Source organism: Manihot esculenta, chromosome 15 (genome assembly GCF_001659605.2).
Source record: "Manihot esculenta cultivar AM560-2 chromosome 15, M.esculenta_v8, whole genome shotgun sequence".
In the NCBI taxonomy this organism is placed as follows: Eukaryota; Viridiplantae; Streptophyta; class Magnoliopsida; order Malpighiales; family Euphorbiaceae; genus Manihot; species Manihot esculenta.
This window is the reverse complement of record NC_035175.2, coordinates 32,629,569-32,646,729: the sequence shown is the minus strand read 5'-3', so window position 1 is coordinate 32,646,729 and position 17,161 is coordinate 32,629,569. Positions and strand designations below refer to the sequence as shown.

The window sequence follows — 17,161 nt, the reverse complement described above, 5'->3', positions numbered from 1 at the left end:
TTCAAAACTCTCTTCGCACTGGTCGGTCCACACAAATCTTTGATTCTTCCTGGTTAGTCTGGTTAGAGGAGCTGCAATTTTTGAGAAGTCCTGAACGAACCTCCTGTAGTAACCTACTAAACCCAAGAAACTCCTGATTTCTGTCACTGAAGTGGGTCTAGGCCAGTTAGCCACAGCTTCTACCTTCTTAGGGTCCACCTCTATCCCATTTTCTGACACTACATGCCCCAAGAACGAAATACTCCTCAGCCAGAACTCACACTTAGAGAACTTGGCATACAAGCCATGTTCCCTCAAGGTCTGCAAAACCAACCGCAGATGATGGGCATGCTCCTCTGCATTCCTGGAATACACTAAGATATCATCTATGAAGACAATAACGAAGTGATCCAGGTACTGGCTAAACACTCTGTTCATGAGATCCATGAATGCTGCAGGGGCGTTGGTTAACCCGAACGGCATTACAAGGAACTCAAAATGCCCATATCTGGTCCTGAAAGCTGTCTTTGGCACATCCTCCTCCCTTATCCTTAGCTGATGGTACCCCGATCTCAGATCTATTTTGGAGAAACAACCTGCTCCGGCTAGCTGGTCAAATAGATCGTCGATCCTAGGCAACGGGTACTTATTTTTGGTAGTGACTTTGTTCAACTACTTGTAGTCGATACAAAGCCTAAGGGATCCATCCTTCTTTCTCACAAACAAAACTGGTGCACCCCAAGGTGAGGTGCTCGGTCGGATGAAGACCTTTTCTACCAGCTCTTGCAACTGTTCTTTCAATTCCTTCAACTCAGCTGGAGCCATCCTGTAGGGAGGGATAGAGATCGGTCAGGTTCCAGGCATCAATTCTATCTCGAACTCTATCTCCCTAGCAGGTGGTAAACCTGGCAGCTCGTCTGGGAAGACGTCTAGAAACTCTCTAACCACTGGCACCGAGGCGGGCTCTCTAACCTGACTGCTAAGCTCTCTCACATGAGCCAAATACCCCTGACATCCCTTCCTAAGCAACCTACGAGACTGAAGAGCTGATATCAGACCTCTAGGTGTACCCCTCCTGTCTCCCCTGAAGACAACCTCTGACCCATCCTGACCTCTGAACCTGACTACCTTGTCCCTGCAATCCAAGGTAACACCATGGGTAGATAACTAGTCCATCCCTAGAATGACGTCAAAATCTGTCAAGTCTAGAACCACAAGGTCGGCGGACAAGCATCTTCCCTCAACAAACACAGGACTACACTGGCAGACTGACTCTGCCACTGATGGATCACACTTGGGTCCACTGACCCAGAGAGGACACTCTAACCCAGAGATCATCAACCCCAACCTCTCAACGGCTCTCGGAGCAATAAAAGAATGAGATGCACCAGGGTCCATCAAGGCATACACATCTGAACAACCAATGACTAAGTTACCTGCCACCACGGTGTTAGATGCATCTGCCTCCTGCTGTGTCATTGTGAAGATCCGTTCTGGAGCTGATGGACCTTCACCTCTGAAACCCGCTGAAGAAGAGGCTGCCCCTCTCCCTCTACCTCTGCCACTGGCCTGAGTCGTGGCTGGAGCTGCTGGCTGCGCTACACTACCTGAAGCTGTCTGCTGGGACTGTGCCATCGGGGCTGCTCTTGGACATTCTCGAGACATATGCCCCTCCTGACCACATCTGTAACAGGCTGTCGTCCCAAATCGACATACTCCTCTGTGTGGCTTACCACACCTTGCACAAACTGTATTATCCGCACCAGAGCTTGAGCCACCTCCAAATCCCAGACTGGACTTAACCTTGTTCCAGAACTTGTTCTTCTTGGACTTTCTAGAGCCTCTGTCCCACTTTTTACTACTTGAAGCTGCTGCACTCATAGAAGAAGAGCCTGGGGTCTTAGAACCAGAAGGCTGTGCCACTGACTGCTTGACTTTCCCCTCGATGATAGCACTAGCCTCCATCCTCCTAGCCATATCTACTATGGCATGGAAGCTCTCCCTATCTGCGGACTGAATCAAGGAGGAATACCTGGAGTGAAGTTTCATGATATACCTCCTTGACTTATTCTGGTCTGTGTCAAGAGTTTGCCCTGCAAACGGCAACAGCTCCAAGAATCTGTCGGTGTACTCCTCTACACTCATTTCCTCTGTCTGCCTTAACTGTTCAAACTCAATCATCTTCAATTCTCTTGAACTGTCAGGAAAAGCCCATCCTGCAAATTCATTTGCAAACTCCTCCCACGATAGGCTGTCCAACCTCGGGCTCACATAGTTCTTAAACCACTCACGGGCCTTTTTGCATTTAAGTGTGAACCCAGCCATCTGAATGGCTCTACTGTCATCCACCCCTATCTCATCTGTAATTGTTTTGACCCTCTCAAGGTACACAAACGGGTCATCACCGGTTTCAAACTGGGGAGCACCCAGCTTCATGTAGTCGATCATCTTGACCTTGCTCCCACCAGATGAGCTAGGCTTAGGCATATGGGTTGCTGGAACTGTGGGTTCTGCTGATGGTGGAGGAGGTGCAACATTTTCTGAGGTAGGGTTTGCTGGATTTGGATAGTAAGGTGGGGGTGGATACATTGGGTATTGTGAATATGGTGGGTAGTAGGGTGGATATGGCATCTGTGTGGGATAAGGGGTGAAGCTAGGGTAATCCGACGTACCTCCCATCGAATACCCGGGATTTTATGAGAAGTGTGGGTAGTGGGGTGGCTGAACAAATCCCGAGGCCTGAGTGCCTCCTTGGGACTCTCTCATTCCCTCTTCTGACATGCTAACTCCCAGATTGCCATCCCTCCTCTGCTCTACATCCATATCATCTCCCATGTCCTCTGACATTCCTCCTTGAACTGTTCCCCTCACTGATCTGCTTCTACCCAGATCCAGAGACCTTCTAGGGTCTCTTACTGCTCTTTCTCTGTTAGACCTACTAGACATTGCCCTAGGCAATGTAGGAGGACGGGCGCTCGTGCCCTCATCCTCAGGTGGCACTCCAGTCAATCGTGCAGATCGACGAGTTCCTCTCATCCTGTTTTCTGAAAAACAGTACACATCACATAAACGTTAGCATCATATGGTTCATGTGGGCACACATGAACCCGCATCACATACATATCATTCATATCATAGCATTAATGCACATGTATATAATCATGGCATTTCACATCATCATACAAGACAGGACTCCACATCCTATCCTAGTGGACATGACCTTTCCTATTGTGCTTGACCTTCTATAACAGCTATGAGCCCAACACTCTAGGTCCGACCATATGAACCTATGGCTCTGATACCATTCTGTAACGACCCGAAAATCGGACCGCTACCGGCGCTAGGATCCAGGTCGGCTTAAGGCCTCCGAGACCCGTAGCAAGCCTGACATGCAACCTGTAAACCTGTTTAATCCCATACATGATCAACAACATACATAAAAATTAAAACTTTTCTTTCATTCAAACACCAAACTCAACCTGTGCATGCACTGAACAAAGACATAATCATAAACATCGACCCCTCTGTGGGATCTCATCAATGCCCCAATGGGCAAGCACAACATGTGTTGAGTTGGTTTACTTAAACATCATAAAAGATCTAGGATCATGCATTAAAAGGGATACATTACACATAGGTCAAGCACAACCTCTAATCCTCAATATCATTACATTACATAACTATTCATAACTTTACATTTTATCATGTCCACATTCTATCTATTACATACAAAAGACTTCAATACTCTTGCGGACCTCCTGGTCTACCCTGTACCTGCATACCTGGGGTTAAGGGGAAAGGGGTGAGCTACAAGAGCCCAGTGAGCAGAATAATAAAGCATTTAAAATACATGCTATCATGAAATGCATCACATCACAACTAATCATATCAAGGATGAACTTGTCACCATTTAGCCCTCTACATAATCCAATCATGCCAGGGGCGTAGTGCAGGCCACACCTGGTCTTTCTCTTACACATAGCATAACATACATAATCCATGGTGCCGGCGACGTAGTGCAGGCCACGTCCGGTCTTTCTCTTACATAGTGCCAGGGGCGTAGTGCAGGCCTCACCTGGACTTCCATATCATATCACCACGTCATAACATATGAGGGCTAATGGATCATTCAACATTCATCCACATCAACAACATATTATGCAATGCAACATATTCGTGATTTCTAATGCAAACAACCTAAAATATCACATGGCATCCGTGATGCATGAACATGCTCAAAACTGATTTATTTACTTGAAACATAAAGAGTTATTCTACTCACCTCTGGCTAGCTCTGACACTGACTGAAGCAGCTGACTCACTACTGAGGTCCTCGGTTCCTCAGGTCCGAACCTACACAGGTGGACTCAAATGAGGGACCAAACAACTAGAACATAACTCTAAAAACATCCCCCAAAAATCCCCTAAAACACCTTAAAACAATCATGCAAAACATGCAAAGGAAGGCTGAACAGGGCAGGTTCGGCGGCACCTTCGGCGGCCGAAAGTCCCTCCAGAGCCGAAACCCAGGCAAGTTCGGCGGCACCTTCGGCGGCCGAAAGTCCCAGACAGAGACGAAAGTCTCTTTTCGGGGGCAACTTCGGCAGCCGAAAGGCCTGCCTCCCAGGCAGGTTCGGCGGCCGAAAGTCCTTCGGCTGCCGAACCTGGTTTCTGCCAAAGGGCAGAAACTTGGTTCCCTTTGCACAAAAACCTCTCCTTCTCATTCCAACATGCATATAACTCATTCAAATCATGCAAATAAACATACATTGGCTCCTAGGGGCTTCAAACTATCTTAAACCCCAACTACAACACACAACAACAACACATTGCTCAAAAACACAACATAAGCTCATAAACTTAACCATAAGCTAAACATGCATTCTACCTCATAGATCTTACATAAAACTTACTTAAAACATGCAATGAGCTTAAGATCGGCTCTTACCTCTTGAAGATCGAGAGAGAGACGACCTAATCTTGGAGATGGGAGATTTTCCACTTCCTTGGGTCTCCAAGTTCAAAACTTGCTCAAAACTTAAAAATCTTCAAAACAAGATGAAAACTTGTGAAAATCTTGAAAGATCTGAAGGAAAAGACTCAAGATTAGTGAGGGACGGCGGAGAACTCACCTTGGCCGACAATGGGGAGAAAAGCTCGCCCGTTTTCGGCTAAGGGACCCTTTTATAGTGGCTGGCCAGGCCACGTTCGGGGGACGAACGTGCCTCCGCATGCATGCCATGTTCGGCGGCCGAACTTGAGGTTCGGCGGCCGAACCTGGGTTTTCCTCCAAGGTTGTTTTCATTCAAAAACTCATTTCCTTTTCATTTAAAACCATGAAAAACATTAAAAAATTTTATGAAAACATGTTTCTTCCCTACTAGAGGCTTCCGACATCCGAGATTCCACCGGACGGTAGGAATTCCGATACCGGAGTCTAGCCGGGTATTACAGATAGTTTGAGACCCCTAGGTGTTGATGTATGTGTGTATGCATGCTTTGAGAGAGTTGGATGCTTGTTTGGAAGGTTTGGGAGGAAAGTGTGCATTGAAGAGCTGGGTTTCTGCCTTTGGGAGAAACCAGGTTCGGCAGCCGAAAGGATTTTCGGCCGTCGAACCTGTCTGTGAGGCAAGCCTTTCGGCTGCCGAAGCCTGCACCCGAAAATGGACTTTCGTCTCTGGAGGGCACTTTCGGCCGCCGGACCTGCATGACTTTCGGCTCTGGAGGGACTTTCGGCCGCCGAACCTGCCTCCGAAAGTGCCCTGTTCAGCCTCCCTTTGCATGTTTTCTATGGATGTTTTAAGGTGTTTTAGGGGGTTTTTGGGGAGTATTTTAGAGTCATATTCATGTTTGTTAGGTTCCTCATTTGAGTCCACCTGTGTAGGTTCGGACCCGAGGAACCGAGGACCCCAGCAGTGAAATAGCTGCTTTCGAGTCTTGTCAGAGCTTGCCAGAGGTGAGTGGAATAACTCTCTATGTTTTCAAAGTAAATAATGAACGTTTTAGCATGATTCACGCATCATGAATGCCATGAGATATATTAGGGTGCTTGCATTAGAATTGCACGAATATGTTGCATTGCATATTATGTTGTTGATGTGGATGAATGTTGAATGATCCATTAGCCCTTATATAGTATGACATGACAGACTATGAAAGTCCGGGTGAGCCTGCACTACGCCTCCGGCATGATTGGATATATATGGTATGCTATGGAAGTCCAGGCGAGCCTGCACTATGCCCCTGGCATGATTAGACTGTATAGAGGGCTAAATGGTGACAAGTTCATCCTTGATGTGAAATGTTTGTGCTGTGATGCATTCTATGATATCACATGTTTTTAAATACTATGTTTTATTATTCTGCTCACTGGGCTCTAGTAGCTCACCCCTCTCCCTTAACCCCCAGGTTTGTAGGTACAGGGTAGACCAGGAGGTCAACAAAAGTAATGAAGTTATGGTCATGTAATAGCTAGTGTGGACATGAAAAAATGTTGATACGGAATGTTTGGTACAGTAATGTAATGATGTTATTGAGGATTAGAGATGTGCTTGACCCTAGTTGTATGTTAATTCCCTTTGTTTTACATGATCTTTTAAAAGTAATGATTTTAATAAATGTCTATGTTGAACCAAACTCAATGTATGTTATGTCACCCCATTGGAGCATTGTTGAGACTCCAAGGAGGGGTTAATGTTTATGATTAGTACATGCACAGGTTGAGTTTGGTGATTGATTGGAAAGAAAAGTTCAAATTTTTATATATGTTGTTGATCATGTATGGGATTAAACAAGTTCACATGATGAATGTTTGGCTTGCTACGGGTCCCGGCGGCCTTAAGCCGATCTGGATCCTAGCGCCGGTAGCAGACCGATTTTTGGGTTGTTACATATGAATTGTGGGTGTTGACGATGTTTTGAGAAAACTCAGTCTAATAGCTGCAGATTGTGGAGCACATAATCTATCCATCTTTGAGAGAGCTAGCACTCTAGAAGGACAGAAGACGTTCGTGTGGATACCATAGAGGGTGTTCATTTGAAAAGGCAGCACCATCAGTCCGGCATTGTTTCTTCTTGACGAGATTAACAGGTTAGTCTCATATCCATCTTTTGAATTAAACAAAGCACTCGGATTCTGGGAAAGGAAATCAACAGAGATTTTATTTTTCCGCTGCGCAATTGGGTTGCAATAATGTCAGGATTTTCCAACAGGGGTCTAGCCGGGTATTACATCTGATGTAACATAATAATTGCTTAAAATAAGTTATGAGCTGTCACCATAAGGCTGAGCCACGTGGCAAGGGTCTGATGCGCTGATATGCGGTCCCACCCATAGATAGGAAGACCCGGACACCGTAGCGCTTGGTCCTCCACTAAGAATCGTCCTCTCCTGAGCAGGATGGGATTTCATAAAAAGTTACTGCTAGTAGTTATAATCTAGCATATCTTTATTTTACCTATAATCACGGGATTCCTTATACACTAGCTAGTACCATTCAAATTTTCAAGAGATTTGATAACTCCACTTTCTTACAGTATAAGCTAATATGCACAAAAATCAAGATACGCATTCTTATACATTTATTTTGAATTCTAAACAATTTATTACATTCGTCCATTCTATCAGTTGACTGACTTGAGTATCGGAGTGGCTGCCCATAGGTGCCAACCACCTTACATCTTCTCTTTTGTAGACTAACCAATCACAATTTAGTTCTATTTCCAACCACATCAGTAGCTTATAATAATTATACTATTAATAATAATAATAATATTGAACAAAATAAATTATAATTATAATATATATATCGAGAGTAATATTTAAAAACTTATAAATTACTACAATTTGGTTAATATTTGAATATCTATTTAGTATTTAATTTCATAAAAAAATAAATAAATAAGAATAGTAAAAAAATTAAAAAGTTTATATTTAATAATTAGAAATAATAAAAATTAAATTTATACATGATGTTATTAGTGTAAATATATTATTATTAGCTAAATTATCTAAAACCTATTAAATTTTGGTAAGAAAAAATGAAATTATGTAAGAAGTAAGGAAAGAGAAGTTATATTTTAATTAAATTAATATCAAAACCTGCAATAGAATATAAGAGTGAGAGTGAGTTTAATGATGCTTAAATCAATTTAAAGGAGTTTTAAGAAATAAATTTAAAAAATATAATAAAATTGGAAATGCAAATAAAAATCACTTTGAGTTTTATAAGTTTTTCTAACGTTCCATATTTAAGAAAAGTTATAGTTTTAAAGTAAAGTTTTTAAAGATTCTTAAAAACCTTTAAAGACCTCCAATTTGAATCCACTAACTTGGTGGATTGATAAAGTCTTCTCTTAGAAATCTTAAAATACTTCTAAAAACTTTATCTTTCTCTCAAATAATAAAAAACTTTATTTTGCTCTACCTCTATCCAAACAAAATGTTACAAGGCGAGTGAAATTATCTAGACTCCTTGTTTTTTCATCTTTCTTTTCTTCTTTTTTTGTTTTTTTTTTTTTCAAAAATAGATAATTCATTAAATTAGAAAAGGATACAAGGCACATGACTTAAAGGTCCAACAACCATTACAAACAAACCCAACGTATAGGCCTATTATAAGAAATTCATCAAAAGCTTAGAACCCTAACAATGCAAGGCTTCACCTTGACCAGCCAAGGGTACAAAACTCTAGTTGTCGTAGATATAAAGTTACCAGAGGGGCCACAGACAACTATAGAGTGGCATAGAAGTTATTTGTTTCTCTTCCTAAAGACGCTATGCAAGGCAAAAGAAAAAGAAATAGATATAGCCAAAGGAATCAAAAAGTAATACCCATCAACATACTCATGAGGAATGAAAATAACACGTAAATGGAGAAGTACCAACATCCAAACTCTGAAGTATGGCAAACCACCAAAGAAAAGTATTATTGGTCTTCCACTTGCAAATAGAATGGATGGAAAGAAGAAAAACTACAGATCTACAGCTTTTAACACGTCCAACCTTAAAAGGGGTTGAAAATATTTCACACCAAAGCCCTTGATGCCCTCATTAAAGGATTGACAATATTTTACACCAAAGTGCTTGATGCCCTCATCAAGCTTCCTTACTTTGTAGGCATAAATTGCATCCTTAAATTACCACAAATCTGCTTTATTTTTCTAACTCATCTTTGTGTTTAATAGCCTTTTTTATTTAAGTAACATATATAATGTAATCAATAAATTTATAAAAATAAATAATCTAAATTTATAAATCTAAAATTCGAAAGAGAAATAAGATTTTTTTATAATTATACATATATTAATAAAATAACTTTTTAAATTTTAGATAAGAAGAAAATTAATATAAAATTGTATAATATGTAGTTATTAGATTGAGTTTCATTTAATTTGAAAAACATTTTGTCAATTAAATTTTTATTTGTAAATATAAAAATTTCAAAATAATATTTAAATAAACTTTTGTGTTCGTTTGATAATAAATAATTAATTTTGATTCTTCAATTTTAATTATAGTTTATATATTGAAAATTATTTAAGGAGTGATTCAAAGTTTGAAAAATAAACTAATGCAAATCTAAAAGACCAATAATAATAATAATAATTTTAATATACATTTATATAAATTAAAAATTAAAACTAAAAGCATGTTTGATATGTTGGGTAAGTATATATAAAAATATGTAAAATCAAATTATAAGATTTTTTATTGAATAAAATATGTAAAAATTTTACAAATAAATAAATGTTACATAATTATAATTTTAATTAATTTTATATAAAAATACTATACTAAATTCTTGTTTAAAATTCATATATAGAGAGAGTTAACAAGTAAACAAATATATATATAATACAAAATTTTTAAAAATTAATAATAACTAAAAACATATATAAATATTAAAAATTAGTAAGATATAAAGTAAATATAATAGATAAAAATAAATAATTTAAGTTAATAATTTAAAATTTGTAAAAAAATTAAAAGTTAATAAAATATAAGGTAAACATATTATGTAAAAATAAATAATCTAAGTTAATAAATTTAAAATTTGTAAGAGAAATAAAATTATTTGTTTCTTTTGTAAATATAAATAAAATAACTTTTTAAATTGAACGGAGAAAAATTAATATAAGATTATATGATATGTAATTATTATATTGAGTTTCATATAATTTTAAAAATAAATTATTAATTAAACTTTTATTTATGAATATAAAAATTTTAAAATAAATATTTTCTCAAACACCATCATTGAAAGCCAAGAAATAGACATTATGGCCAAAGAGAAAAGGAAGTAAAAATCATGTTGTTACCCTTATTCTATATCTACAATAACAATTAAAGCAATTGATTAAAAAATAATCTTTAAAATCTTGCAGTAATGAAAATAATTAAAATTTAATTACTCAATGAATAACAAAAAAAAAAACACTTTTTTTTTGTCAATTTTACAACGCAAATATTTAAAATTTTGAACCTTTTTTGAATGGTAAACAATTTTGAAAAGAAGAGAAACAAATTGAAATCAGAAAAAAATCCTATCATTTTCATATTTTGTTTAAACCTCTCTTCTTGATGATTTCTTAGAGAAGTTAAAACAACAAGTAAGAAAGTAGAAGGAAGAATTCAAAGTCCATGACTTACATTAGAGGCATTGCTGATAAGTTCTCCAAGGAAAATCTCTTTGTTACTATAGAAAGTATTGATAATAAAATTGAGATGCTGGTTAATTTCGACCTAAAAAGTGAAGATATTGGCCTCAGTTCTGCTTGTCTGCACGTCTACCATTTGATTTCACAAAACTCGAATTCACTAATTTATCTATCCTATTATTCTCTCTCTCTTGTTTCCCTACTGTTCATCTCCTTAGGTGGCCGATATTTCTAAAGAATAGAGCCGATATTTCTAAAGAATAGAACCTCTACCTCTGCTCCGGCTACACAGTCCAGTCGTCTCCGCCAGCAACAAGCGTCCTTATAGATCGACTGCCATCCCATGATGCTCTTCAATCGCGCTTTCATCCTACTAGAACATAATGCCTCCTCCTATCAACTTGTACAACTAAGCGATCACCATGAAAGCAACGCAATTTTGAGTTTCTTCTTTCTCTGTTTCTTTCTAGTTTCTAATACGGAATATGGAGGATCCAAAGTCAATGGTAATTTTTTTCGTTTTTTCGCTCGCTAAGGGATGCCTATGAGGCAAAATGGAAATCTATTAATAAGGAGCTCAGATCAGCTTGCCTACTGCTGATTATGGCATTTTCAAAATTTAAAAACAAGAGTCTAAGGAGCTGGAACCTTTTCCTATTGCTATTCTATTTTTCTGGTTGTTTACTTTTTTTTGTTGGTGGCTTGACTAGATCCTTTTTATTGTTTTGTTGTTGCTGCCCATGGCAATTTTTATTATTTATTCGCAATATAATTGAAAGAAGAGACACAAAGACAGGAAGGAAGAAACACATGAAAGGTGAAATGAGGAGAAAGAAACATCAAAGAACAAAGAAAGAGAGAAGAGGAAGAGAGTTTTCTTCAAGTCATTAAAATTTCCCTCTAATGGAAAATTACTTTTAAATGGATGGAAGTTAAAGATTTCCAATTTTAACGAAACTACAACTGTGTAGTTATAACGTTTAATTTTGAAAATCAGGGATAATTTCATTTGTAGTGGTAAAACTGAACTTAATACAAAATTGTAAATTTTCCAAGATTAAACCAAACGCCTAAATTGGGCTGTTTCATTCCTAAAACATAACAAACTGATTGGATAATCCCTGAATGACTAGTGAATTAAACACTGAACCATGATATAGCTCATTACTAAATTGCCTTGAAACACTGTCATTGATATATGCATCTTAGATACTAAACACCTATCCACTAACTAAAATTTTACAATTTGCTTCCCCACCTTACACCTCCATTCAAACAATCCTTCACATTGTAACCTATCCATAAAAAAGAAATGTAAATAGTCAAGGCACCTTTCTTAGATCAGCATTATTGTCTGAAGCACCAGCAATTGCGTTTGCAAACAGTAATGACTGCATATTGTCTTTTATTTTATGTGAATCTATACAGAGATGGAGCGGCACCCACTCAGCTGCCAGAATACTGAAGGCCCATGTACAAACATCATGTTCTTTTAAGTATCAAGCTACGATTTGCTCTTGCTCATCAATGTAGGGGTGATAGAGACAATTCCTATAAGGAATAATGTGGCAATAAAGTTGAAGTTGTAAAGATCCCCCAGTGATTCTATTTCTGCAAGAGCTATTCCAGCCTGCAAAACAATCATTTATCCACTATATTTAGGCAGCACAAATGCTATTTTTATCTGTCTTTTTTTTTCCAATTAATAGTAGCAACTATCATATATTCACATATTCTTAATTTCATATGCCATCTTGAAAACTTCACATCAATTCTACTCATAGCTAATTGCTTTAACATCGCAATGAAATCTAAAATAGATTATAATATTGCTGTGGTCTCTTTGAAAGCTAATCCAAATAGAGCGAGAGTTTTTACAGCTCAGCCAGTTGACTTCAATAGAACCCTGATGGATCAACCCAACCGTTCAACAATAAAATGAACTATGAGTTTGGGTGTATCGTACCTTGACAGTGACATAAGTAGCAGGAATGAGTCCGATAAAAGTTGCCAGGAAAAAAATATGATATGGCACATCTACAATTGGTGAAGCAACATTTATGAATATATTTGGCAGTGTTGGGGTTAACCTCAAGAAAAGCATGTAGTTCAACAAACATTCTTTTCTTCTAGCTATCTGTGAATGAAAAACAATAAGGTCAGGATGAGTGGATAAATCAACAAGCCAACAACATCTTGCTACACTTGAGCATTCCAAGAAATAAGGCGTATGAACAAATAACAGTGGATTTTCTCTATCCTATGAAATATAGGGTTAGCATGGGCCTTTCTAATCTGCAGTCTTTGCCCCACTTATTCATCAGCATGAGCAAAGATGGATATGATGAAGAGATTTACTTTACCTGCTCTTGGAAGAAGCTCAGCTTGTCAGGCCACAAAGAGAATACAAGAGGTCGTCCAATCAATTTGGAAAGGAAATAGCATGAAGAAGCACCAGCAGTAGAAGTGGACACCACCAAAGCCATGCCTTTGAATACTCCAAAAAGAGCTCCAGCAAGCAATGACATAAAAATAGTCCCAGGAATCATAAACGTTTGCATGAAAACGTAGACAACACAATAGCCTACCAGGACTTGTGCAGTGTAGTCACTTGTGTAGCCCTCAAGGTGATCTCTACAAGAAAAGGCATCCCACTTTATACTGCAGATATATGCAAGTAACAAAAAATTGCAGCACATTGAATAAATAATAAGTCAAATGCAACATTAAGGAAGAATATTGCAAGATGGAAAATGTCATAATTATGAGTTATTTATGCATTTTAAGCAACTGCACACCACTCCCATAAATATGTCCGAACCAAGCCCATTCTTTTAGGTAAATTTCACTCATCATCTCTCAACTTAAATGGTAATATCAGTAATATCCCTTAATTTAAATTTGTATCATAAAACTCTCTAAAATTTAAATTGAGTATCATTGAATTCCTGCTACCATAAGTTTACAAGTTATAGCAAAATTTCACTTATCATCTCTAAACTTGCTCAATTGTACCATAAACATTCCTCAACTTTAAAATGTAACATAACTTAGATAATTAAAATTGAGGAATGACCATGATACAACTATCTAAGTTTAAGGATGATGACTCGATGAGTGGAATTTAGGCACAAGTTAACCTTTAAATTGGGTTACAAGGATTTTAGTGATACTAAAATTAAAGTTGGAGAGTTTTATGATACAAATTGAACTAAAGGACATCACTAATACAACCACCTAAGTTGAGGGATGATGGGTGAAATTAATTCCCATTCTTTTTGACATAAAGTATGAAGTCGCAAACAATTACTTATATTCATCTAGTTTTAAGAAGCAATATGCTAATCACAACAAGTAATTAAACTCCTAGACAAAAGGAAATTTTATTGTTGAAAGAAAGGAGTCAATCTCTTCTATTAGCATCAAGGTACAAATTATAGTTATGCATTTCTGCAGAGGCTATGCGTTAGTATTGATCTTGCTACTCCCTTTTTTCTTCTAAGAATAACTTGTCCCTCAAAGTTGAATGAAAAAAATTGACATTGGAGGTGGAAATGAAAGATTAGACAAGCACCTCAGCCTATATAGCATCATAATACATATTGCATCAATAGAATTGCTTCCCAAGCCCTAAGAAGGCTCTCAAACTCAAGGAACTAAGAAAAAGCAAAGCCCCGGAAATCGATAAAATCAGCACCTGTGTCACCCTCCTTTTAGGTTGTATAATCTCATGTCTAAGTATTAAGCTTCAACAAATGTGCTACTGCAAACACTGTCACAGTCAGGAAAAAAAGATTAAATTATTACCCAGTTTCATAAAAAACTCCTCTCACTTTCTTTCACCATTTTCCCCAGAGATGAATCTTATTGGCACAATCATCCCTCAAACCCATCCTACTCCATCTATTAAGCACTTGATTATCCAATCAATGTACGAGATATATTAGATAACAAACACTACGAATTTCACTCAACCATTCATGTTAATACTCAATGTTAAACAATTTGAACATCCAATCACTGCACAATATCATATTAGATATTACCTCATGTTTTTAATTAGTAACACAAAAGATATTTATTTGAAAATATCCATGTAAGTAGCAAACTGTCCATTTCTTAGCTCCTTTAGAGTGCAAGTTATTTCTCAAAATCAGGCTCAAGCCTCTCTTTTTCTCATGATCCATAAGGTATATGAGCTATTACATCTGCATCTAGACTTCTTCAACTAACTTGTCCAAGTAATCAATTAAGCAATGATTATATTACACATAAAATTCAATAATACATCTCATTATGTTGAAACCCCAGAAGAAGAATCAGATTATAAATTTTAAGAACCACTCATTACGAACCAATTCAAAATTTACAATATGAAATAAGATAAAAGTTCGAATCTAGAATAAGCTACAGGCATAACCACCAACCAATTCAAAAGTACTGATGAATTTGAAATATTCTTGTATGCACATAACAAAATATACCGGTTTCCCAGTTCACCTAAAACATTTTAATAATAAAGTAAATAAATTTAATTATGCTTGCAAATGGAAGCCCCCATTTTAAGATTCATAACTCTGCCTTAAGTCTTAGATCTAATATCCAATCTACTGAGCAGGGGAAATTTGTTTCAAAGAAAAGAATAAAAATTAACCTTCTGAAAAGAGATAAACAATTATCTTGAATCGACATTCTGATAGTTACCCTTAGAATTCAAATTATCATTAATTTTGTTTTATCACGGGAAACAATCACAACTTACGAAAAGGAAGAAATAACAAACTTGAGGATTTGAAGATCTTCAAGGGTACGAGGGAGCTTGAGGAAGCTGTAATCGGAAGAAGGCATGGTACAATAGACCCCCAAAAGACCTAGAACAAATCCCAAGACGACAGTGGAAGCCAGAGTTACCTCCCAAAAGCTTAAAGGAGACCCAAATCCCATATTTACACTCGCATCATTTCCCTTTCGTGTTTCTCCTTCACTTCCTGCGCTTCCTGTCCTCATCTCTCACAACTTCTCGCTTTCCCCGTTGTTTTACTTTCCTTTCTGCTGCCTTTGGTGAGAAAGCGAGAGAGAAAGCGAGAGGAGGAGGAGAGAGCCAAGTTTCACCTTCTTTGCCTTTGGGACACTTCTCCCTTTCCTTCCATTTCTTAGTTTTTTTGTGTTTGTTTGTATTCCTATCCATTCTCTCTTTTGTCCTTTTATTTGAGAGAGGATGAAAGAGTGACGGAGAGGCAAATTCGCATCTAATAAACTTTTAAGAAAAAAAAAAAAAAACCTCAAAATAAGTTTGTTATTTTTTTAATGAAAAATTACTTTTTAATCTTTAAATCATAATTAATTAATAAATTTACCATTCTTTTTCTGTCAAAATCTAAAATCTATTTTTCAAAACTTTCTGTTAAGTTAATGTTTTATACCTGATCATAAAAAAGAAATTAAATATAATATTAAAAATATTTTTATCAATAATAAAATAAAAAATTATTATTTAATTTTTATAATATAAAAAACTCATTAATTAATTTTTTGATTTTAAAAATATATTAAAATATTATTAACATTTAAAAGGTAATGGTCTTTTTATTAATTTTATTATTAAATATTTTACTATTTATTCTTTATAATTTTAAAAAAATTTATTAATTAATTTCTCAAATTATTAAAAAGTTTACTAATTAGTTCTAATATTAGGAGTATTTTAAAATTTTTTTCTAATACTTAATAACTAAAATTAACGGAAGAACTAACTAATAGATTTTTTAAAATGTAAGGGCATTTTAATATATTTTTCAAAATCGAGAAACCAACTAGTAAATTTTTCTATACTATAACCTAAGTACTAATTTTTGCAAATAAAAATTCCTTCTACCCTTCAAATTCTCATATTTCCTTCAAATACTTCCAACACCCTCTTCATGTCTAATTTATATCCAAAGTTATAAAATTTGTATCTTAAAAACCCATTTTACAGTAATTGAGAAGGAGATGGAGGATCGGCCAATGACACGAGCGATTGTGATGCAAGCAATAAGTGATGCAAGCAATAAGTGATGCAAGTGGCCGAAGATGCAAGTAGTGAGTAGCGAGCAAATGGAGATGAGAGTAGTGAGCGACTCGAGCAGCTGGAGACACGAGTAATGAGCGACGCGAGTTATTGGAGATGCTATCAGCTAGCGGTGCAAGTGGCCAAAGATACCAGGAGTGAGTGATGCAAATGGGATGCACATTAATTGGCAAGCAACGACAATAACTAGCGACTCGAGCAGCGAACAACTAGAGTAGCAAACGGTGAATAGTGATGGACAACAAGCGGTATCATAAAAGTAACTTCTATTGGGTTTTAATTTTTTTATTTTTAATAATTTAAATTTTATATATTTTAATTTTTATTCTATTTATTGAGTTTGAATTTTTTGAAGTTTTTATTTGTTTGTGGAGATTACGTTTTAGATTTTCTTCTTTTGATTTTTACAGAATTACATCTCAATGACTAAATTGTTGGGTTTGAAAAATAAAA

At 36.6% G+C, this 17,161-nt stretch overlaps 1 protein-coding gene across 1 annotated transcript; it reads right to left on the bottom strand.

Moving 5' to 3' along the window:
* Positions 1-11,771: 11,771 nt before the first annotated feature.
* Positions 11,772-15,829, bottom strand: LOC110608223 (uncharacterized membrane protein At4g09580). Its single transcript, XM_021747434.2, has 4 exons — positions 15,422-15,829; positions 13,002-13,272; positions 12,605-12,775; positions 11,772-12,268 (listed from the first exon to the last, which is right to left on the bottom strand). Exons 1-4 carry the CDS (start codon positions 15,643-15,645, stop codon positions 12,143-12,145), a joined length of 792 nt encoding a protein of 263 aa, XP_021603126.1. The 5' UTR covers positions 15,646-15,829; the 3' UTR covers positions 11,772-12,142.
* Positions 15,830-17,161: the final 1,332 nt, after the last annotated feature.

Excerpts from the sequence above, each read along its gene's own strand:
- LOC110608223 (XM_021747434.2), bottom strand. The coding sequence starts at position 15,645 with ATGAGGACAGGAAGCGCAGGAAGTGAAGGAGAAACACGAAAGGGAAAT. Across the intron at positions 12,776-13,001 it reads TGAGCTTCTTCCAAGAGCAG|ATAGCTAGAAGAAAAGAATG; the intron begins GTAAAGTAAATC and ends TTTCATTCACAG. Across the intron at positions 12,269-12,604 it reads CTACTTATGTCACTGTCAAG|GCTGGAATAGCTCTTGCAGA; the intron begins GTACGATACACC and ends ATTGTTTTGCAG.